At 46.3% G+C, this 23,176-nt stretch overlaps 1 protein-coding gene across 1 annotated transcript; it reads left to right on the forward strand.

Annotated features, from left to right (window-relative positions):
* Window positions 1–10,972: 10,972 nt before the first annotated feature.
* LOC119651979 lies at window positions 10,973–16,412 on the forward strand. The gene is made up of 3 exons (XM_038055886.1): window positions 10,973–11,205; window positions 15,189–15,426; window positions 15,768–16,412. Exons 1-3 carry the CDS (start codon window positions 11,042–11,044, stop codon window positions 16,155–16,157), a joined length of 792 nt encoding a protein of 263 aa, XP_037911814.1. The 5' UTR covers window positions 10,973–11,041; the 3' UTR covers window positions 16,158–16,412.
* The last annotated feature ends 6,764 nt before the right edge of the window (window positions 16,413–23,176 follow it).

The following is a 23,176-nucleotide window of genomic DNA, read 5'->3' on the forward strand; positions in this document are numbered from 1 at the left end:
GAAAATCCGTATCTTAATCCACACATTTCCGGCCAATCAAGAAATGGTCTCCAAGGAACGAAAAATCCATCCAAACCATATTATGCCAAATAAAATCCAACGCTTGCCTCAATAATCTTAGTACTGCGTATGATCGACCTCCCTAAACGAATAATAATTACATTTAGTTCATCCCTGAGCAATTGAAAAATCTGAAAACATCTCTCAGTTCATTCCACCTTAATCACTACCCCCTCCCGATTCCATTCACGCTATCACAGATACTATAAGGATAATACCTCAGTCGAAAGCTCCTTAATGCTGTTGGGAAAAAATAAAAATGGAAAGATACCGATGGATAAGATTCATAATTAGATGCCTAAGGCCAGCCAGTCATATACCTGTACAAGGATATACCGATGTGCCTGTTAAGTTTCGGCGGAATTGAACTCCTTGTTCTTAATCCAGCTGGCTGAGCTGAGTGGGTATTGCGAGGACCAGAAAGCAGAACGCAGTAAATTTCGCCAAAGGCTTTTCAGGATTCTCTCTGAAGAGTTCCATCTTGAGATTCGTCCTGGAAGTTTTTTCTTCCTTTCTCTTCTTTATTTATTTTGTTGATATTCCGATTAATGCCGCAGATGAAATTTCTTGTATTTTTTTTTTGGTGTCCCAATCTTACTTGACTGTTTGTTTCCTCCGCCGTTTCGTCCCTGGCACCGCTTCAGTCCATGGGTCCTTGCGATATGAGGTAGTGCCTAGGAGCCTTGTCTTTGTTTTCATTTTCGATTCCACGGTGTACTTTGTCGTGTAGTTGCCTTTGTCTTTCATGTTAGGCCAATTATAGGTATTTTCCGCAATCATGTAATTTACTTTAAAAAACATTTTGATAACATTTTAGATACGGCTCTTTGGAGGAACGATATCTTTGAAGAGATTGTTTTCTAGTGGGTGAATTCCTTTTTCACTATTTTCCGCGACTTTGATGGTGCTGATGGGGGGGAGAGCTATCAGGCGAAATCAGTAAGAGCACTTAACCGAAAATACCGAGAACAATGCGGTAAATCTGGAACTTTATAGATCGTCATTCCTTATCTGGGCCCGTGTATTTATAGATATGGCTACCAATTCAATGATGTCGTGATAAAGTAATTTCATTAGTAACTACACACAAAAGTGCCTTTCACATGATGAACGCTTTTTGCTTGAAATAGGAAACACAATCGCGAACATATCAGATAATTTTTGAGAGTCAACTTTCTTTGTGAAATGCGAGGACAAACTTTCTTTCAATATTTTTAAGATACGCGTGGAAATCGGAAATAATAGGATTTTTTTTGCGGGTAATGAAAGTCTCTGGATGAACTTCTAAAAATATGGTTCCAGTTCCAGTTGAAAGCAGAATGCGGGAGACTCTCAGGACAAGAAAAACTAGGGTACTAGGCATACATTATTAAATTAAATTCGTGAATCTCCAAACTTTCTCTGTTATCTCCCTTGACCTCGATTACCTACCTTGTCGCGGTGAGGGAGCTCATTAAGGGGGATTCTCCAAGAAACCAGAAGTGACAACTGAAGCTAAGCAGTAATCAAAACCCCAAGCCATGGTGAGACCACAGTTCAGACGGCTAAATGGTCACAGGGGTTGAGATGTGGCCGTGAACCCAACTCTGGGTACCAGGCGACCCCCAGTTTCAACTAACCTTGTCCGCAAAAGAGGCTCTATCGAGATCGACTTATTTTCCCCCATAAAACAAAGGCCATGGCAGCCAACTATGAAGTAACTAAAAATCAACCCAACTAGCCCAACCCTGAGTGAAGGGGCAACCCTGAGTTTTTTGCTGGAGAACCTGAAACTAGACTCAGAATCGCCACTTATTCAAGTGGGAATCAGCCAACAACCTCCGGGCAAACAGCCTTCGGGCAAAACAATGCCTCCGGGCAAAAAACCCTTCGGACAAACCGCTTCGGGCAAACAGCCTCCGACCAAACCGCCTCCTGGCAAACCGCCTCTGGGCATATCGCCTTCGGACAAAACACAGCCTCAGATTGTGCAAATGTTGAAGTGAAACGACCGTCTGGGGCATCCACGCCTAAGGCCAAACCAAAGCGACAGAGGATCATCAGAAGACGATCCCAATTCTTCGGCTCAAGTGACTACAAGGTAGGCTCGGCCGGCAACGGCTAAGCCTTCATTTGCAGCCAAGGCTATCGAAGTCGATGGATGAGTATTGTATGACGACACCAATCCTTGCAGTTACGATGCAGAGCAGTGCGACCAGCTTACGAGGAAACTCCTCCTAGCTGTAAGGACTACATCCTTGCAAGGAACTGTAACATGTTAAGGATACTTTGCCGACGAAAGCACGAACGAGTGCCTTAGACAACACTGCTCCAACGATATGCGGGAGGGCACGCAACTGATCCTGAAGAGGGTTTCCGACTTTTTTTTTTTTTTTGGGAGTAGAGTAGGTGAATGCGTTTACGCACAGAGTGTTGGACTCCCGCAACAGCACGCTGGCGGACTACCAACTAAACACCTCCCTGTCATCAGAGAACTAGCCTTTGACACATTACTTCGGGCTAGCCCTCCCGCTCTTCCGGCTTTGGGAGCCTTCAAGTCAGGGAATTCCTTTCACCAACGGTAGGGGAGGGGAGGAAGGGAGTTGTTGTTAGTTCAGGGAACCCCTTATCGTCCGATCCCTCTGCCGGTCGAGTTCAATCTTCTTCGTAGTAAGAAGAGCCCGAACATAATGCGCAATACGATTCCAGCTGCCAGCGCTCTTCAGCATCTCTTTGACAATGTTGTCTGGAGAGAGCTCCCCTGTGTCTGCATAAAGCTGCTGGCAGAGGCCGTCCCACCTCTCGCAAGAGAAAAAGGTGTGTTCAGCGTCATTCGCCACTCTATTGCAGAACACACAATCAGGAGATCGCGCCTTCCCAACCCTGTGCAGGTAAGACTGAAAACCTCCATGCCCACTTAGAAGTTGGGTAAGGAAGTAATCAATCTTACCGTGCTTTCTGTTCAACCATGGGTCTAATTTGTCGATGAGCCGCGCAGTGCACTTGCCCCTTAGCTCATTTTGCCAAGAAAGTTGCCACTCGTTAAGGGTGCGTTGACGTTCTTCACGGGCAACCACTTCTCTTAAGTTTTCGCTCTTACGGCGATAGATAGCTTTGCGGTTCTTGGCAAGGAGGGCAACGGGGATCACTCCCGCAATCACCATCACAGCCGGTTCGAAGACGGTGCGATAAGCAGACGCCACTCGCAAAGCTCCCCGCCTCTGCACTTGAGCGAGGCATTTACGATGCACCTCCTTGTCAAGGGCATCAGCCCATACCTCCGCACCATAGAGAAGGACGGACTGCGAAGGGGGAACGTCGTGTTGGTGCTCGCCGGCAAGTAGCGTCAAACACTTCGAACGCAATGTACTGATGATCACTTGCCGAGAAGTCTTCTAGGACTCGCCACCCGTCCACCGATGATGCCAGAGATTCCGACGCAAAAGTGATATCAGGAATGCTTCCTTCACAACCTGGGCGCCGAAACGTTGGCGTGGATCCGGTGTTTAAAATTACGAGCCCGGTTCTCGCCGCCATTTCCAGAATCCGTTTCCCTCTGGAGTCTGATTGAGGCATGCCCCATTCAAGAGCCCTGGCATTAAAATCACCGCCAACTAGGATTCGTCCCTCCGTGCTCGAAACGGCGTCCTCCAGAGCATCAAGCCGGCGCTGAAAGTCCGGAATCGACTCATTCGGCGTCAGGTAAAAGCTAAAAAACGTTATCCCTAAACACCGGATCCAGACAAATCCGTCCCCCCGGCCTTCGGCAAGAACACGAAGTCGAACGTCGTCCCGAACCCAGATGGCAGCGGTGCCCGATAAGTCGAGATACCATGAGGACGGGTCCTTGTTTCGGTATTGATCGCTAATCAGCATTTACTTCCGCAGCGAACTGTGCTTGCAACTGGTGAGCGGTTGCACTCCGGTGCATGTTAATTTGCAAAATGCGGATCATGACGTTCGCACCCTAGCCCTCTCCAATTCCGCCCTGAAGATCGGACACCGTCCCGAGCCCGCAGTGTGTGCGACGCTTTCGCCAGACGCGCCACGATCCCTGCAGAGAACACAACTCTGCAAGTCTTCGCTTGATGACCCGCTTGGCCGCATCTCCGGCATGTTGTCCTCCTGTCCGGACCCTTGCAAGCTGCTGACGTGTTCCATAGTCCAGACACCTGTAGCACTTGGTGGGGACTATCCGCATTCGTACCCTGCATACTACCCATCCGATTTTGATTCTCCCGCTGTTAAGGAGTTTCCTCGCATATTGCTCGGGGACATCCACCACGGCAAGTTTTTGGCCTCGAGCATTTACAGAGGTAATACCTATCCGGGCATTGGTTACCTCTAGGCATTCATGCTTTAGCGCCTCCTCTACTTTTCTGTGAGGCAGTCAAGATCCCGTATTTCTAGAGAGCACATGGTCGTCTTTGGGCCCAGTTCGACGAGAACTCCACCACTCCTCGTTTTCCGTATCGAAGGCACCTCTGCTCCGTTCTCCTCGGGTTTCATCCTGTAGCGGATTTCACTAAGGACTTCCGCAAATGTCTTGCCTTCCGTCGGCTTAATGAGCAGAGCCGACGGTCTAGTCCTTCTTCGTTTCCTCGTTTTTTCCGCTACTGGCTTTGGGTTGGCAGCCTCCTTGTTTTTGGACAGACGTGTCTCTGCCGACGGAGTCCGTTGTTTCTTTTTATCCTTTTTCGCCTTCTTTTTTTGGGCCTTGGAGACTACTTCGATAAAGTCTCCTTCAGGTACGTCGTCCTCTTTCCGCTTTTTCCCCTGTTCACTTTCCAGAGGGCTATCTGCGGTCCGTTTGACGCAAGCAGCATTCTCAGCGGGGAGTGCGACTGTTTCTGCTCTACAATCGTCTTCCGCTGCTCTCCAGGTGCGTCTATAAAAGGAAATGCGATCCAGTAGTTCCTCCAGTTCCATCAGTCCGTTTTTGACGCCTTTGCTGAAGTTTCTCTGAAGGAACATTGCCGACCGCATACGTTTCACCACTGCTGCGCACTTTCTGATGAGCCTTTCCTCTTCGGCTCTAGCGAGGACGGTCGAATGCACTTCCACTCGATTTGTGTCCAAATCCATCTGCTCAGGACTAGCGTTTCTCACTGAGCTTACTTCCAAAACAGGGGCACTGCAAGGTAATGGAGTTGCCATCTCCGCACGGTCAGTCGCGCCACTTGGTGAGGCTTCCTCTTTATTTGGGCGCCCCGGTGTCTCATCGAGTATATCAGCCCTCGTTGCCTCTTTGACTGATCGCTGCGGTGAACGATGCATTTTTGTGCTCCGCCCAAACGCACCCAGCTCTTCCTCCTTGTCTGTTGTTTCGTCGTTTTTTTTATCATTTTCAGAATATTCTCCATGAAAAAGGTACTAGCGCATCGTGTGCAAGGGAGCGGGCCGCAATAGTCAAGAACGGGTATACCCTCGGGGACACAGCCCCTACCCCAGTTCCCTGAGGCCTTACCTACACTTAGCTGATCCCGGAATTCACGGACGGATCAGCGCTCGCTCGGGGCAACGCGGTCTACTAACACCAGTTCAATGCACACTTCCCGACCAGGGTCCCGAAGGGGCTGGCTCCTGATACACGTCGCAACTATCACCTTGGCAGAGCTAGGCTCATATCACCCCGTCGACGCCGACAGAAAGTTGTCGACGGCTCCGGAGACTCCCAGTGTGTCCCGACGTGTACCGGTCATTCGCGGTTCGCTCTTCACCGAGAAGCTTTCTCGAGGCTACTACCTAGGACGCAGGTATGCTGCCAGCTAGGGGGCAGAACTACTTACTCGGGCACCTAGGGGACGTCACACCCCGTATCGTAAGCGACCCGTTTAAAAATCGCTAACGACCCCTGAGGATAAACTTTGTCGACGAAAGCACGAACGAGTGCCTTAGACAGCACTGCTCCTTCTTCAACGATATGCGGGAGGGCGCGCAACTGACCCCGAAGAGGGCTTCCGAGCTACCATCGTTTGGAAAGTACTTTTTCTGGCTTCCAAAAGAGGTAATGGTGCTGAGGTCCTGGAATAAGTTGGAGTCCGGAATAGCCTCAACACCAACACATGGATGCTATTAGGTAGCAAAACAGGAGGAAGAGCCGATAGGCCGGGACTTTCCTCACTATCGGCGTTTCTGGGCCGGATATTAGGAAGGTTCGAGAAAAACCGGGCTAATGGGCTTGGGACCGTCACATTACATGTATCGGCTCCTAAAACCATTGAAGGGAACGTCCACCCTACGGCATCTTGATCTGAACCGTACATGAGGTGCCATATTGTCAACTGGTGACTGCATTTATGAGTCGTCGGATCAACAGCTGCAAGACATGTGTATACCTCATACAAGAACCATGCTGTCTTGTTGTATGCTCATGGAAGTGATAGACCCCGTTCCTGCATGGTGGTTTCAAATGACTTTCAAGCAATCTTGGTTAACGACCTATGCAATGCAACACTACAACGATCAAACTGACCATAAAAAGTCAACATGGAGAAGAGGAGATTCTACGGTTCTCTGCTAATTCTCCTTATAACATAGACGAAGTCCACAGTGGAACATTCATCAGAGCTTACCAATATGCCAAAAATAAAGACATGGGAATAATAGCAGGATGTTATATTAGCGTCCACCATATATGCTGGCGTAGTCAAAGGGCAGTATAGGTCCCAGTGCGGAACGTGGATTGGTACACACGATGGAACATAAGACCTAGGAAACGCCTGCTGAAGCAACACCAACAGCTCTACCACAAAACCTTATCTCCACGTCGTGATCGCTGGGAGTTCTTTCTTCATGAAAAATTGCAGACGGAGAAGGATGAAAACGAGTCTTCCGCGCCTGAAAACGGGACAAATTGTACCAACTGGTCCTCCTGGTTCGGGGTTGGGTAGGGCTGACAACCCGACACGAAAAACAAATCGTTACGAAGCCACACAAGGAGCCTCGGACTGGATTGACAACACAACGACGAACCTGGCAACGTAAACGGAATAACGATTTTCGCATTTTCTCATGAAACGTGCGCTCCCTGTACAGAGGTGGAGCTGCCAAGCAGCTTGCCAATACTCTGTCCCAATATGGGGCTGATGTAACAGAGTTGCAGGAGATGCATTGGACAGAGACTGGTTTACTGAAGAAGAGTCACTACACCATATATTATAACGCCCATCCAGTAAATCATGTACTCGGAGTAGGTTCCTTAGTCAGCCAAAAAGTGAAACCTGCTGTTATCGGCTTTGAAAACATAAGCGAACGGCTATGCACTCTGGGCTTGAGAGCAAATTTAGAAATATAAGCCTCATTCACATTCACGCCCCTACAGAGGAGACTCTAGAGTCGGAAAAGGGTTCCTTCTACGAAGCTATAGAACGAACCCTCGAAGCCTGTCCCAGATACGATATTAAAATCATACTTGGGGATTTTAAAAGACAAGTAGAAGCGGAGCCTGTATTCAGGCCATACCGTCCCATCGCTTACATAAAAGTACAAATGATAACAGACTGTGGATTATTCAATTAGCAATGTCACCCGAAATGGTTGTTGGAAGTACCTGCTTTGCGCGGGAAGCAATCCACAAACAAACGTGAGCCTCTCCAGACGGGACCACTTTCAACCAAATTGACCACGTGATCGAACCCCGCCACCTCTCAGCATTGATGAATGTCAAAACATACAGGGGGGCCAATATAGACTTGGATCACTATCTCGTTGGCATGGTACTCAGGTCTGTGAACTCGAACAGTACAGGGAGCAACAGCACCAAGGGGGAAGTTTTACTAACAAGTCAGACTTACAAAACTCGATGTTCATCCTGAAATCTGATTTCCGACATGGTTTATATTCAAAACAATGGAGAATGTCTTTGATAATTACGTTAGAACTAACGTAACCTAAGTCCTTGTCAACGTGCTCACGAAGCAGAGCGATCAATCAAAATTGTCCTGTGTCAGCTGACGGATGCGACGCTTAACTAAAGAGATAGCACTGTATGTGTTTTGGGGCATCGAGGGAGCTTTCGCATGCGGGGCTACAAGGTGACCTAATCTAAAAAGGAATGAGAAAGACCTGGGCTTCTGAATCAGCAAGCAAGTGGAAGTACCAACAGGAATCATTACCTATGGAGCGGTAATCAGGGCATCTCAACATCCAATAAGCACATACCCAACGGCATCCCCGGAGGTCTTTCTGGCATTCAATTCTCTCCATATTTACACTACAAATGTAGGCAAGGAGGGCAATCTACTGACTATCCGGGGATATCAGCGAGACGGAATGCCGAATTGCTGATGCCAAGAGATACCATGAAAATAAAGTTCCATTTTAACAAAATAAAATTGAAACACTATTGAGCAATAGAGCAAACTAGGAGAACGTAGCAGGACCTACGACTTAAGCCAGGAACTGAATAACTCATAAACCGATGGGTTCCCCTTAAGAGAGGGACTTGATGCCAGGTCACTGGTCCAAAGAAAAAAAGCGCAGTCCAGTGGAAATACACGCCATAATTGTGACTTATTTAAAATTCAAATGGGTATCTAAAGTGGCAGACGGGGCAGCAACCCTGCCATCTCAACCAACACCAAGTGGTCGAGGAGAATGTAGTGATACCGAGGAAACGCTGGTCGTGATGCAGGAGGCGAAAGGTGGAAGATCTTGGGCGATCAAACCCGAGTACAGGCAGGGACTCATCTGAAGTGGCTTCGTCCCCACTTATTCTTACCATAGGTTATCTGGTATCATGTAAACCGGGATAGCTCCCTGAGTTCATATGTCAGGAGAACTCCTGGGCATGTTTTCTCTGCTCAGATATTTGCCGTTGGCCTCCCGGTGGGAGTTTCATGGAGGTTGTGGTTTTATCCACGTCGCGGACAGAGATATTCCGGACTCAAGCGTGGAATTGTGCTGTAAAGCTCGGGTGGCGTACTCGTTAGTTCAATAGAGACTACAGGTAGGTCCTGCATCCACCAGTGTAAATGGATGTAACCTTCATAGGAACGATAGGAGCTAGAACATTGTAATTTTGACAGTTAATGAAGCGGCTCTTAAGGAACTTAGGTTCAACCAAGTGAACTTTAAATTATTATGGGAACCAACCGACCAACAACATCAAACCGCACTAATCAAACGGGAAGAATAAAGATAGGAGAATACAACTTTGAGACCGTTGACAATTTCTCCTGTCTAGGGTTGAAAATCACAACCGATAACAGCTACGATGTGAAATCCGCACACGGTTGTTGGCAGCCAACAGAGCCTATTTCAGCTTACAAAAACGGTTCCGCTCGAAACGTCTCACTATAGGGTCAAAGCTTTTACTATGCAAGACAATGATCTTGCCAGTCTTAATGTATTCCTCAGAGACTTGGGTTCTTAGCAAGAAAAATTGCGAACTTTTGACCGCGTTCACGAGAAAAATCCTCCGAAGAATTTTTTCCCCCTACATAAGGATGGACTCCTAAATAACAATGAAATCTATAAGCGATGCCACGACCGTCTGGCTGTGGATAAAACCCAGCTCCACAGACTGAGGTGAGTGTGTCACCTAATCCGTATGGATGAGGATGATCCAACTCGAAAAGTCTATAAGAGCAATATCTATGGTAGAAAAAGAAGACGAAGCAAACCCTACCTGAGATGGAACGATGGCGTAGGCCAGGACGCCAAGCAGCTTTTAGGGATATCGACCTCGGCGCAAAACCGGAATGTCTGGAGTTCCCTATTAAGGCAGGTGTACACTGGATACCGATGGTTACGCCGTTGATGATGATGATTCTATGATCGAAAGATAATTCTGTTCCGAAAACAGAAATGTTTCAGTTATTCAATTTTTTGGCGATATACTGTGCCAGCTTACGACATTGTAAAAAAAAAAGTCAGTTCATCAGAAATTTCATCGACATCTACCTTCAAATAAATTTCTTTATAAAACTCATCATCGGGGAATCAATGGCACCATCAACTGCTAAACAAAGCAAAAAATGGCTACTTCGTCCCACCCAGCTACATCGTATTTCTTCCAATGCAATTTTTATGATTCTCTATCTTTCAGGCACTTTACTAGCCGTTTCGCTTTGCTTCTTTCCGAAATTCCCTCCGAATTAGCATCAAATCAAGTCATAACGATGAAATTGCCTATTATAAAATGGAGAACAGATGAAGACAAACAGGTCTCCATTTTGACAGAGTGTTTGTACCCAAGCTCACCAGAATACATCCCATTTCACGATATCGCATTTCCCACTTAAAGAAGGTAAATAAATATTCTTCTATTCGAGATATTACGTTTTTGGTCAACTGTAGTTTTGAATAAATTTAACCTCAAATAAAACAAAACATAAGCGTTCAACTACGCTTCGCTTTCTGAAAGCTACGTATACTAAATTCATAGCGTCTCTTGTGCCATCTATTGGCTGCTTTTAACAACATTGAGACTTATTTATTTGTGTTAATTTAAAGACGTAATATGAGAAAGTTTGCCCAGAAAACTGAGAAAATGTACTTTTCAATATTCGTTTTCTTTTAAAAAGCCATGTTATGCCTCATTTTGGCTAAAGAATGTGGAAATTTGAAAGAGCTTTTGAGAAGCCTAAAGCTCTCTCTGAAATTTTCCTCAGACACATTCCGATAGTTTACTTGGAGTTGCTGAATAAAACTTGTCAGCCGTTATGGCCGTTTTATTACAGTTAACTCCAAGCTAAAACAATTAATTTCCTCGAAATTTTAGCATTTTCCGCCATTATCAGATAACATAAGCTTAAATTGGTTCTTTCTGTGCTTTATTTCACTTCCATAATGGAGCTGCGTCCTAAGAAAGCTATCATATATTCAGCTCTCTACAGAATCCGTTTACACGACAAGTGAACTCTCATGAGAGTCCATCCATAGAGAGTACTACAATACTATCGCGGTTGACATGATATGTCAGTGAAAACTCATGAGAGCGACAAATGCCATTACGTATTGATAGTTGACAAGATAGGACGAGAGTGATAGTTGACGAATGCCTCGATTAAGTGCAAAAGTCATTGCAAAGGGATATCGTGATGTTATCAGCGCCATTCAAAGAATGGAGAAAATTGAGAAATTTGATATGTTTAAGTTCTTAGAGGAATATCGCAGATTTCCTTGTTTGTGGAAGAAAAATCATCCAGATTTCAGGGATAGGTAAGTATGGAATCATAAAGCTTTTGATAAGTGTGCGGGATGCGCTGCATTTTTCTTAGGATGGACGCAAGTTAAACGCAATATGGTGACGTGACGCTGCTCACCGCGACCTTACAAAGAAATGAATGTAATGGAAAATGTTTGCACGCAGAGTGATGTGACGCAGTCTAAGAGCGTCCGTGAACTACGAAGGGTTGTGTTTGTTTGGGAGAAGTAACCAATGCTGATCCGGCCCGTGAAACTCCTGATTTGTGGAACTTGAAGCATTCAACACGTTTCTGAGTTTAGTGGTTATTGCATCCTTACGAAGGATGCTCAGATAGGGCATATAATAGACTTCCCCATTGGTATCACTCCGGAGCTCCTGAGGAACCTCCTCCATGTGTTCCAAGTCTCGATATTCAGACATGAACTCGTCCGATTTTTGCTTGAGCTCGGAATCTCCTAGCTTAATATCTCCCTGTCGTCAAGGGATGGGTACCACATATCGCCCATCGGCCTCCCGTTAGTGCTCAGTTTGAAACAGGTGCTCGCACCTTTCCTTCGCCAGGTTGTTCTCTTCACCCTTATCTAAGGACATGTCCCAAAAGTTTCTTAAACTTTGCTCAAACTCCCCCATAGACACATGAGTAGTGGTGATCTTAGAACCACAACTCACTTCCGAACCGGAAATCACCCAACCGAGACACGTGTTTTGAGCTAGGAGCCCGTTAACGACTTCCATTCCCTCCAAGAACAACTGTGGGAGGATGTTTGATCGCAGAAGTGCTGGAACATAAGCAACATGGTCCGCAACCGAGTCAGCCAACCTCTTACCGGCGAACAAACTATTAATTTTTCGTGGTAAGCGGAGGAGGCCCCCTTTGATCACTCGTCTCACAACCAGTGCCTTCGTTTCTACTTTCGACTCGTCCTCCAAATGCAGAGTCAGAACTACAACGGAAGATACTTTACCAGCAGAAATTCCTCCTACGCCTGAAACTTCAACACTCATTTTCTTTTTGGGTAGCCTTAATTTCTGAACCATCATCATCATCATCATCAACGGCGCAACAACCGGTATCCGGTCTAGGCCTGCCTTAATAAGGAACTCCAGACATCCCGGTTTTGCGCCGAGGTCCACCAATTCGATATCCCTAAAAGCTGTCTGGCGTCCTGGCCCACGCCATCGCTCCATCTGAGGCAGGGTCTGCCTCGTCTTCTTTTCCTACCATAGATATTGCCCTTATAGACTTTCCGGGTGGGATCATCTTCATCCATACGGATTAAGTGACCCGCCCACCGTAACCTATTGAGCCGGATTTTATCCACAACCGGACGGTCATGGTATCGCTCATAGATTTCGTCATTGTGTAGGCTACGGAATCGTCCATCCTCATGTAGGGGGCCAAAAATTCTTCGGAGGATTCTTCTCTCGAACGCGGCCAAGAGTTCGCAATTTTTCTTGCTAAGAACCCAAGTTTCCGAGGAATACATGAGGACTGGCAAGATCATAGTCTTGTACAGTAAGAGCTTTGACCCTATGGTGAGACGTTTCGAGCGGAACAGTCTTTGTAAGCTGAAGTAGGCTCTGTTGGCTGACAACAACCGTGCGCGGATTTCATCATCGTAGTTGTTATCGGTTGTGATTTTCGACCCTAGATAGGAGAAATTGTTAACGGTTTCAAAGTTGTATTCTCCTATCCTTATTCTTCTTCGTGTTTGTGTTTGACCAGTGCGGTTTGATGTTGTTGGTTGATTCGTCTTCGGTGCTGACGTTGCCACCATATATTTTGTCTTGCCTTCTTTGATGTGCAGCCCAAGATCTCGCGCCGCCTGCTCGATTTGGATGAAGGCAGTTTGTACATTTCGGGTCGTTCTTCCCATGATGTCGATATCGTCAGCATAGGCCAGTAGTTGGGTGGACTTGAAGAGGATCGTACCTCTTGCATTTACCTCGGTATCACGGATCACTTTCTCGAGGGCCAGGTTAAAGACGACGCATGATTGGGCATCTCCTTAACTTCGACCGTTGTTGATGTTGAATGGTCTTGAGAGTGATCCTGCTGCTTTTATCTGGCCTCGCACATTGGCCAGGGTCAGCCTAGTCAGTCTTATCAATTTCGTCGGGATACCGAATTCTCTCATGGCCGTGTACAGTTTTACCTTGACTATGCTATCATAAGCGGCTTTAAAGTCGATGAACAGATGGTGCAACTGTTGTCCATATTCCAACAGTTTTTCCATCGCTTGCCGCAGAGAGAAAATCTGATCTGTTGCTGATTTGCCTGAAGTGAAGCCTCTTTGGTATGAGCCAATGATGTTCTGGGCGTATGGGGCTATCCGGCCTAGTAAGATAGTGGAGAATTTTCTGAACCAGATCCTCAGTTATATAACTGCTCTGGCTTGCCTGGTCCACCAAGCAACGAACTGAGACTGACCGCCCATCTTTTCCTCCTAACCTTACTACTGCTGTAGGCAGGATGGTACTGGAATGAGCCGCTAGTGCGGAATTGTCGGCATGATGAGACGAACTACCTGGCTGAGTAGCACAGCCGGTTTGAGGATGGCACGGGTGCAGAATCATAACGTGTTGCCCATGGCATATATCACTTTTCATCATTTTGCGCTTTTGGCACTCTACCCCTTGCCGATATTTATGGGACGCACAGTACACACAGCTTGTAATGCCGCAATAGTTCTACTTTATTATCGCTGTTTAGTAACCTCGGACACCGTAAAATCTTGTGATCCTTCCACCACTTCCTGACCACTTCCCTATATGGCTTCTTTATTCCCCCTAGGTTATCTTCCCTCCGATGAGCACTCCTCTCTCAAGTAGTGAACATCGGAGAGCCACCCGTCCCCTCCCAGCCCGGGACCATTATGATGTAGCGATTCTCGAAAAACTGGTCTACATCGTCTATGGTCACGGGTAGCTTGGGGTTCTTCAAGGATGAATCGAACTCTCGGCGAGTAGGGGTGTCCATCTTCCGGGAGACAATAAATGGTATGAACGGGACTCCTTCCTCACAGTTAAACCCAGCTTTCCTTAGATTCTGGGCCACCGATCTCATAGTGTCGAGTGCCTTTCCGATGATACTTGGATCTTTTTGGGTGACCATAGGAAGATCAAAGAGGGGCTGAATCTCCTTTTCTATCAGCGCCCGCCGGTTGCTGTAGCGTCGATTGAGGAGTTCCCAAGCCTTCTCGTAATTTTCCCCATACACCCCCAAGTGCTCTACAACCGCTTCGCATCGCCCTTTAATTTACTCTGGAGCATCATCAGCCTTTCTGCCCACCCGATATCCGACCCGTTGTAGACAGAATTAAAAATGCTTCGGAAAGACTCGAATTGACTGAGATCTCCAGAGAACGAAGGGATCTCAGGAACCGGCGGGCATGGTCTGGAGCGGTAACCTCGATTCCAGGAGGGTAACCCATCCGCAACGTCCCTCCCCTTCCCCCAGTACCAACTGGAAGGAAATTACTAACCGGAGCACTAAGTTCACTTTGGACCACCTGGTATCAATAATTTGTCGCACCATTTACTTGATAAAAACTGGCTAGGAGTCGCTACCCTTATTAGCTCTACCGAGCTCAGAACACACCTAGGCGCTGGGATTTATGTTACGGAAAGCTCAAAGCGGTAGAATATTGGGGACTTCTTATTTATTACTTCCATACCTACGAGCGCAACCTAAAACAAACTGAAAACTGAGCAGACCTCGGGCCCGATAAAACCAAGTATTATATCACAGTACGTTAAGGGTTTGCACTTTGGCACCCAAACGCGCATTTTTTGGGTATTCCTAATAGGAATCAGATTTCGAACTTAAAAAACGATAATAATATGTGCATAAACGGCATCCTGTACACTATTCGGCGCAGTGGCCATAAAACTGCGCCTCAGTTTCCGGATATGCATAAGTTCGCCAACATCGTAGTTACTAAAAGGAAAATGGAATAAAATTATTCTAAAATTTATATTTAAAAAATTGTAGAGCGAAGAGGAATCGAGCGGAAGAGCAGTTACTCCCGATATCAGGGATATCTTCAGTAAATGAGATGCGGAAAAAAATTCGGAATATTAGATGCACGTACAACCAGGAGTTAAGCAAAATTAGGAGATCGATGGGCTCAGGATCAAGCGAACTGTACACTCCAAAGCTAATTTGGTTTGCGTATGCTCACAATTTTTTGGGAGAAAATATTGAAGAGGCTGACTCAGAAACAAACTCGGTAAGTTTCTCCATTTTTCTTCTTCCTGTAAGTCCCTGTGATACGCAACGGAAATGAAATATTTTAGTTTCGAAAAAAATCGATAAAAGAGAATACAACTTGCATTGCGGAAAAACCGGAAAAACCTTACACTATTATGGTACTTCAAAGAGAACTGGTTCCCGAAATACTAGTTTTCAAAATTGCGCGCAATCCTATGCCAACTCAGAATCCTATTCCAGCCGATTGTGATGTCCCGATTTGATGAAGGTTGAAGTACTTTAACCTTCAACAAATCGAGACGTTCATTATTTATGCATTTCATCCACTTTTCCATGCTTCATTACTACATATATTTTCAGACACTACCAGAATACGACACAATGGAAAAACAAGACTGTATACTCTCTACAACAGAGAACATTCAAGAACGAACCGAAGACGGCCCTACCCTCCCTCCTACTATCCCTTGGGGAACATTACCGAAGTCCAGGAAAAGACGTGCAACCAAATCTCGCCGCGTGAAATCCAAACATAAAATAATGGACTCAATCGCAGACGCCCTGAAGCAAGTACTTGTCCAAGGAGATACCAGCGAGAATGAGTTCACCGTTTTCGGGAAACACATAGCTACCCAACTTCAGTGTCTCCCACTCGAGGAAGCAATAAACTTGCAGGGAGAAATCCAAGCTTTGGTGACCAGTACCCGTCTGCGCTGTATTCAAAATGCTAACTATACATCATTCAAATAGTCCGTTTACCTCTGAAGAAGAAATATCTAAGGGAGGGTTGACAGGCCACTAATGTTAGCCTACCTGTACCTTAGTATTCCGAATACATTGATGTAAATAGGGTTCATAACGTCTTTACAATATCAACTCAGTATTTTTCACTTACCAATAATATCATTCAAAGGAAGCTTGACCTGGAGGAAATCCTTGGAGATTTTTAGGATATTTGTTTAGTTTGTAAAATAAACTTTATTCGAATAAATAGTATTTCAATAATTACCTAACTTCCAATACCTCATATATAGTTTTGACCATGTTAAGAGAAACTCTGGATGGGGTATGACACCAACTATTCGTAAATTGAACATCCCAAAAGGCATACGGAACAAGTTCCATGCCGCGATAAAAGTAGCCTTCCATCACCACTCCCATCTTAAGGTATATGAGCGGCTACTTGACCTGCAAATTCAGTTCTGGCGGTCAAAAAGCACCCACCAAGGATCACAAAACAGGGGAAACGTCCACTGAAACAACACCAATAGCTTTGCTAGCAAATCCTTTCTCTACCTCCACCTAGTGATCGCTGGGAGTTCTCTCTTAACGATAAGCGAGAGACGAAGAAGAATGGTAACTAGCCTCTCGCGCCTGAAAATGGGAAAAACTGCCAACTGATCACCTAACTTGGGGGTCAGGGCTAACAACCCTAAACGACAGAGAAAAAAGACAAAGGATTCGCGCATTTTCTCATGAAACATGTGCACCCTGTGCAAATCAAAAGCTGCTCAGCAACTAGCTGATACCCTGTCCAATATAAGGCTGATGACACAACGACCGAGGAACTCGTAAGAGTCCTTCGGAAAAGGCGCATTGATATCTGCGCTGTGCAAAAAACCCGATGGTCTGGCTATAAACTTCTCTATTTCGGTAGCCCACACACACAATACCGTGTTGGCATTGCCATCTCAGAGGGTTTCCGTAATGTCATTAAAGAAGTCGAACGATTTGATGATCAGCTGATAAAGCTCACCATTATATCAGCTGATTCCACTATTCACTTCTTCACCGCGTACGCACCACAGACAATTCGACCTGAAACCGAGAAAGATGCCTTCTGGCAACTTCTCGATGAACAGACCTCCAACGTGCCTGCTGATGACTATATTATCATTGTCGGCGACCTTAATGGTCATGTGGGTAAAAAGGCAGACGGTAACAGGTGCCATGGGTAAAAAGGGGTTTGGAGCGCGCAATGAGAGTGACGAACTTATAACCGATTTTGCGGACACGCAAGTCCTTGTACTTATGAATACATGCTTTTATGGAAAGCTGTCTCTGCCTCCATTGTCCGCATTAAACGAGCCTTCTTGAGTTTGCCTGGAAGTCCTTTTTATCAGCTCATTGAGCAGAGCCGTAATTTCCATTGCCTTGTGACTGCAGCGGCGATAAAAATTGAACATGCCGAAGAAACGCCAAAGTTCGGGGGCCGTCACAAGCTTCGGAAAACTCTCGACAACCTGGATCTTGTGGGGCGGGGTTTTGATTCCCTCTTCGGAAACGATATAGCCGAGATATTCAACCTGCTTCATACCGAGAGTACATTTGTCGCAATTTAATTTACACATATCCACGACAGAGAAAATGTTGCCTCTGATCTCCTGAAAGAGGTCCTCGACGATTTATGGTGGGTACTGGTCGGGGCAGTACAGGCGTTCAGGTTTCTGTAGTGCCCTGTAACTCGCCATGAACCGTCTGCTTTCCGGACGAGGTAGAGGGGGCTGGCCCACTGGCTTGATGAGGAGCGTACGATGCCCGGCTCCTGCAGAAGTCTCAATTTTTCTTTGGCTGCTTCTAGGAGGAGGTCCCGTAGTATCGATTTCATGGACGGGAAGATCGGATAAAGAGATGGTGGTGCTGGTGGTGTCATCAGTGTCGAGTATCGGAGGCCCAATTCGCCAGGCGGTGTGCCGGCCTTAGACACTATGGAAACACTGTGGACGGTCGTCGGGGCTACTAAATTGTACTTCGATGTGATGATAGTTAGCGAGTCAACCAGCTTTTTTCCTTTGGCGTCTATAAGCAGACCGTGATGCGGTAGGAAACCCGCGCAAATAATGGCTGAATGGACATCCGCGATGATAAACCGCCAGGGGTAGGTTCGGCGTAACCCCAGGCTGAACGTCAGAATGTGTGAATTGGTGAGGTGTTGGCTGCATGGATCGTAAGAAGCTGGAGCAGGAACTGTTTCCGGTTGACCGAAGATTTCAGGAGTAGCGAAACGACGGAAACCGAATCGATGAGAAACTTGATGCATGTATCACGGTCGAAAATGTGCAGGCGATTTTCCGCTGAGAGGACGGTGCCAACTTCTTCCGCCTGAGACAGAGGTGGGTCTCTTAGTTTTCCTGATCGAGAATGATGAGGAGGCGCAGGGTTTGTTGCACCTCTTTGCGTGAAGACCAAACTTGCGGTGATACCAACACCAATCCTTATTGGCGGCTGGTGTGTTGGAACGGGTCCGTTTGACGGCTGGTTGCCCTACTTCGAGAGCGCCCGCGATACGCTGGTGGGTCGTCCGGAAATGCGGTTCGTACCTGCAGGCTCTGTCTCGTGACGGAGATGAGTTGTGCTATACTGAGACGAAGATCGGCTAGCTCCCGAACAACTGGGTCAGTTTCGATGGAGCACGAAGATCCCATTGAAGATGTTGTCGTTGAGGCTGGCGGCGGCGTGCTGACGACCCAAACGAACGGGTCTGCCAGCATGGCCTGTTCATCCAGGTTTGAGGTTTTTAGCACTTTTAGGAGTCTTCTAATACTCGGCAGAAGCATATCTAACCATTTTATGTGAAACGCGTCTTCTGTGATCGCATTCCCGGCGTACGTTCGCATCTGTTGTGGGAGTTGCGATGACTGTTTATCGCCCAATTCTAGCACCATGACGAGTTTGTGCAGCTACCGGTTCGCTGAATCGGTAAGGCGATCTAGGATTGCCGCCTTAAGATTTTTGTACTTCCCATTTGCCGGCGGAGCGATAAGTACATCCGCGATCTCCTGGATGACTTCCGGGTCGAGGATTGATACGACTAAATCGTATTTATTAGCATCGGAGCACCTTAATTGAATCATTGAATATCGACTCGATCTGCTGGAACGACAGCTGCGGTGCGGTCTTCCAAAATTTATCACACTCTTTAATTACTGTTCCTTATTGCCCTCGGGATCATCATTTTGGATAGCCAATTACGGATGAGCCACTATTCTGGCTCGAGTCCTCTCAAAGAAAGAAATGCGGTCGTTTACCGTAAAACAAAGAAAAAACCATAATTTATTTCTAACAAATCTTGAATGGAATGGAATGGCGGACGGAACAAGAATTGCGTGTGTGCTGTTCGGTGGTGGAACTCTGACTCGTCCGTGTTAGGTCAGCTTTGCTGGGAGTGCGGCGGCGATGGTGGCGCGTGTGTCGTGTCTGGTTCAGTGCGTGGCTTCAGCAGTTGCTTGGGCCACGACAGTAGCGCGTGTGCCGCATCCCGTTCAGACTCCACAGACTTACCACTTTCACCATCTTTCCCAGATTTTTTACCCCTTTAAACATCATCATCAACGGTGCAACAACCAGTATCCGATCTAGGCCTGCCTTAATAAAGAACTCCAGACATCCCGGTTTTGCGCCGAGGTCCACCAATTCCATATCCCTAAAAACTGTCTGGCGTCCTGATCTACGGCATCGCTTCATCTCAGGCAAGGCCTGCCTCGTCTTCTTTTTCTACAATAGATATTGCCCTTATAGACTTTTCGGGCTGGATCATCCTCATCCATACGGATTAAGTGACCCGCCCACCGTAACCTGTTGAGCCGGATTTTATCCACTACCAGATGGTCGTGGTATCGCTCATAGAGTTCGTCGTTATGTAGGCTACGGAATCGTCCATCCTTCGAAGGATTCTTCTCTCGAACGCGGCCAGGAGTTCGCAATTTTTCTTGTTAAGAACCCAAGTTTCCGAGGAATACATGAGGAGTGGCAAGGTCATAGTCTTGTACAGTAAGAGCTTTGACCCTATGGTGAGACGTTTCGAGCGGAACAGTTTTTGTAAGCTGAAATAGGCTCTGTTGGCTGACAATAACCGTGCGCGGATTTAATCGTCATAGCGGCTATCGGTTGTGATTTTCGACCCTAGATAGGAGAAATTGTCAACGGTCTCAAAGTTGTATTCCCCTATCCTTATTCTTCTTCGTGTTTGACCAGTGCGGCTTGATGTTGTTGGTTGATTCGTCTTCGGTGCTGACGTTGTCACCATATATTTTGTCTTGCCTTCATTGATGTGCAGCCCAAGATCTCGCGCCAATCGCCACCTGCTCGATCTGGATGAAAGCAGTTTGTACGTCTCGGGTGGTTCTTCCCATGATGTCGATATCCTCAGCATTGGCCAGTAGTTGGGTGGACTTAAAGAGGATCGTACCTCTTGCATTTACATCAGCATCACGGATCACTTTCTCGAGGGTCAGGTTAAAGAGGACGCATGATAGCGCATCCCCTTGTCGTAGACCGTTGTTGATGTCGAATGGTCTTTAGAGTGATCCTGCTGCTTTGGTTATTGAGCAGTTCAACAAAATACTTAACCCATCGCTCCAATATGCCCATTCTGTCGAAAATCAGATTTCCCTCTTTGTCTCGACAGGATAAGCATCGAGGTAAGGCTTCATCCTGCTGACTTATTGGTAAAACTTGCGCGCCTGGTGCGGTTGCTCCCTGTAATTTTACGAGTTCACCGACCTGTCGGTTCTCTCAAGTTCCCTTTTTCCATCTGTGAAGTTACTTCTCCGGTCGCTGGAGTTCGTGATAAGTCTCTGCACGTGCCCGTGTTCTTTGAGAATGCAACATTACTCGGTATGCGGCATTCTTCCGTTCCATTGCTAGCTTACATTCATCGTCAAACTAGCCGTTCTGACCCTTTTTGCAACTGGGGCCAAGTCTGTTTGTGGCCGTATTTATAATAACGCTCCTCAGGTGGTTGTGAAGATCATTTGTTGATGCTTCATCTCCAGGGTCTCTGTTGACTGCGGTTATTGTGGCATCCATTTCCCTCTTATAGGTGTCACGGATGGCTGTGTTGTGGATGGCTTTATTGTTAACTCTCACCTGATTGTCAGAGAGGATTCTAGGTGGTGTTGTTATTCGAGCTCGGAGCACCATGCCAACGAGATAGTGATCCGAGTCTATATTGGCCCCCCTATATGTTCTGACATTCATCAAGTCTGAGAGGTGGCAGCATTTGATCAACACGTGGTCAATTTGGTTAAAAGTGGCTCCGTCTGGAGAGGCCCACGTATGTTTGTGGACCGCTTATGTTTTCAAAGCCGATAACAGCAGGTTTCAGTTTTTGGCTCACTAAGAAACCTACTCCGAGCACATGGTTTATTGGATGGCCGCTATAATACAAGGTGTCTCAAAAGAAATTTTATATTTATTTACCTTACTGCGTGAACGCAACGTAACCGAGGAGCGCGGGGTTGTGTCAATCGGTAGCCTGGCTCTTGAGAATTCAGTCGCTACGGAGCGTTTCTCGGGAGCAGACCGCGCGTTGTGCGTTCGAGAGTTTTACAAAAACGGCGATTCGGCAACTGTAGCACGTAGAAAATTCTGCAGTATTCGAGATTTTCGCCACTTAAATGAAGCGCCAAGCATTCCTCTCATTCGACATTGGGTTAAAAAGTTTGAAGAGATTGGTACAACGCTGGGTAAATCAAAATTCGGGCGACTTAGCTCATCTAGAACGGTAGAAAACGTGGAGAATGTTAATCAGTCTGTTCGTGACGACCCGAAACTTTCAATTCGGAAGCGCGCAAGTGCTTTAAATGAGCATAGATCATCATTACATCGCATTATGCACAAAGACCTAAAGCTGCACCCCTACAAAATTCAATTGGTGCTAGAATTAAAGCCCCAAGATGCCAGTCAAAGGCTTAATTTCGTAAATCAGGTGATTGAGCGATTTTCAACGTTTACCAACATTTTGTTTTCGGATGAAGCCCATTTGCATCTTAATGGCCACGTAAATAAGCAGAAATGCCGCTACTGGAGTGCAACGAATCCGAAATGCAAACATCAGAAACCCCTACATTCGCCTAAAGTGACCGTATGGACTGCAATATTGGCGCGAGGAATTATCGGCCCTTACTTTTTTGAAGACGAAAAGTGAATAGTGAATTCAGAGCGTTATGTGGAGATGTTAGGCAACTTCTTGGTACCTGAACTGCAAAAATTTCCTGGTTATAACCGAAGAACATGGTTACAATAGGACGGAGCAACTTCACACACGTCCAATATGTCTCTGCCACGTGTTTGTGAAATTTTCTCAGGCAAATTGGTCTCCCGGAGAGGTGACATAAATTGGCCTCCACGCAGTCCAGATTTAACCTCTATGAACTTTTTCCTATGGGGTTATCTTAAATCTAAAGTTGACGACAATAAATCAACTTCACTGGTGCATTTGAAAGAAAATAACCGTCACGCAATGGCAGCCATCCCTGAGTCCACCTGCCGAGACGTCATAAGTAATTTTACTGTTCGATTAAATCTGTGCCGAGAACGCAAGGGGCTACATTTAGACGATATTTTTTTTAAGAAATAAATTTTCAAAAAGTGTATTTTAATAATTAATAAACATTTTTTCAATATACGGGTTACTTTTTTTTAATTGATCCATTAAATATAAAATTTCTCTTGAGACACCTTGTATATGATGTAGCGGCTCTTCTCCAGGAAACCGGTCCCTGTCGATCGTATCTCTTGCAACGCTGTTACATTAGCCTTATATTGGCACAGGGTATCGGCTAGCTGCTCAGCAGCGTTCGGTCTGTACAGGGAGCGCACATTCCATGAGAAAATGCCCAAATCGTTATTCCTTTTTCGTTGCCAGGTTCGTCGTTGTATTATTCGTCCAGTCTGAGGCTCCTGTTGTGGCTTCGTAACTTAGGTTTTCCGTGTAGGGTTGTCAGTCCTACCCAACCCCCCTCTGGAGGACCAGTTGGTACATTTTG

The sequence above is a fragment of the Hermetia illucens genome, chromosome 3, assembly GCF_905115235.1.
Source record: "Hermetia illucens chromosome 3, iHerIll2.2.curated.20191125, whole genome shotgun sequence".
Classification (NCBI taxonomy): domain Eukaryota; kingdom Metazoa; phylum Arthropoda; class Insecta; order Diptera; family Stratiomyidae; genus Hermetia; species Hermetia illucens.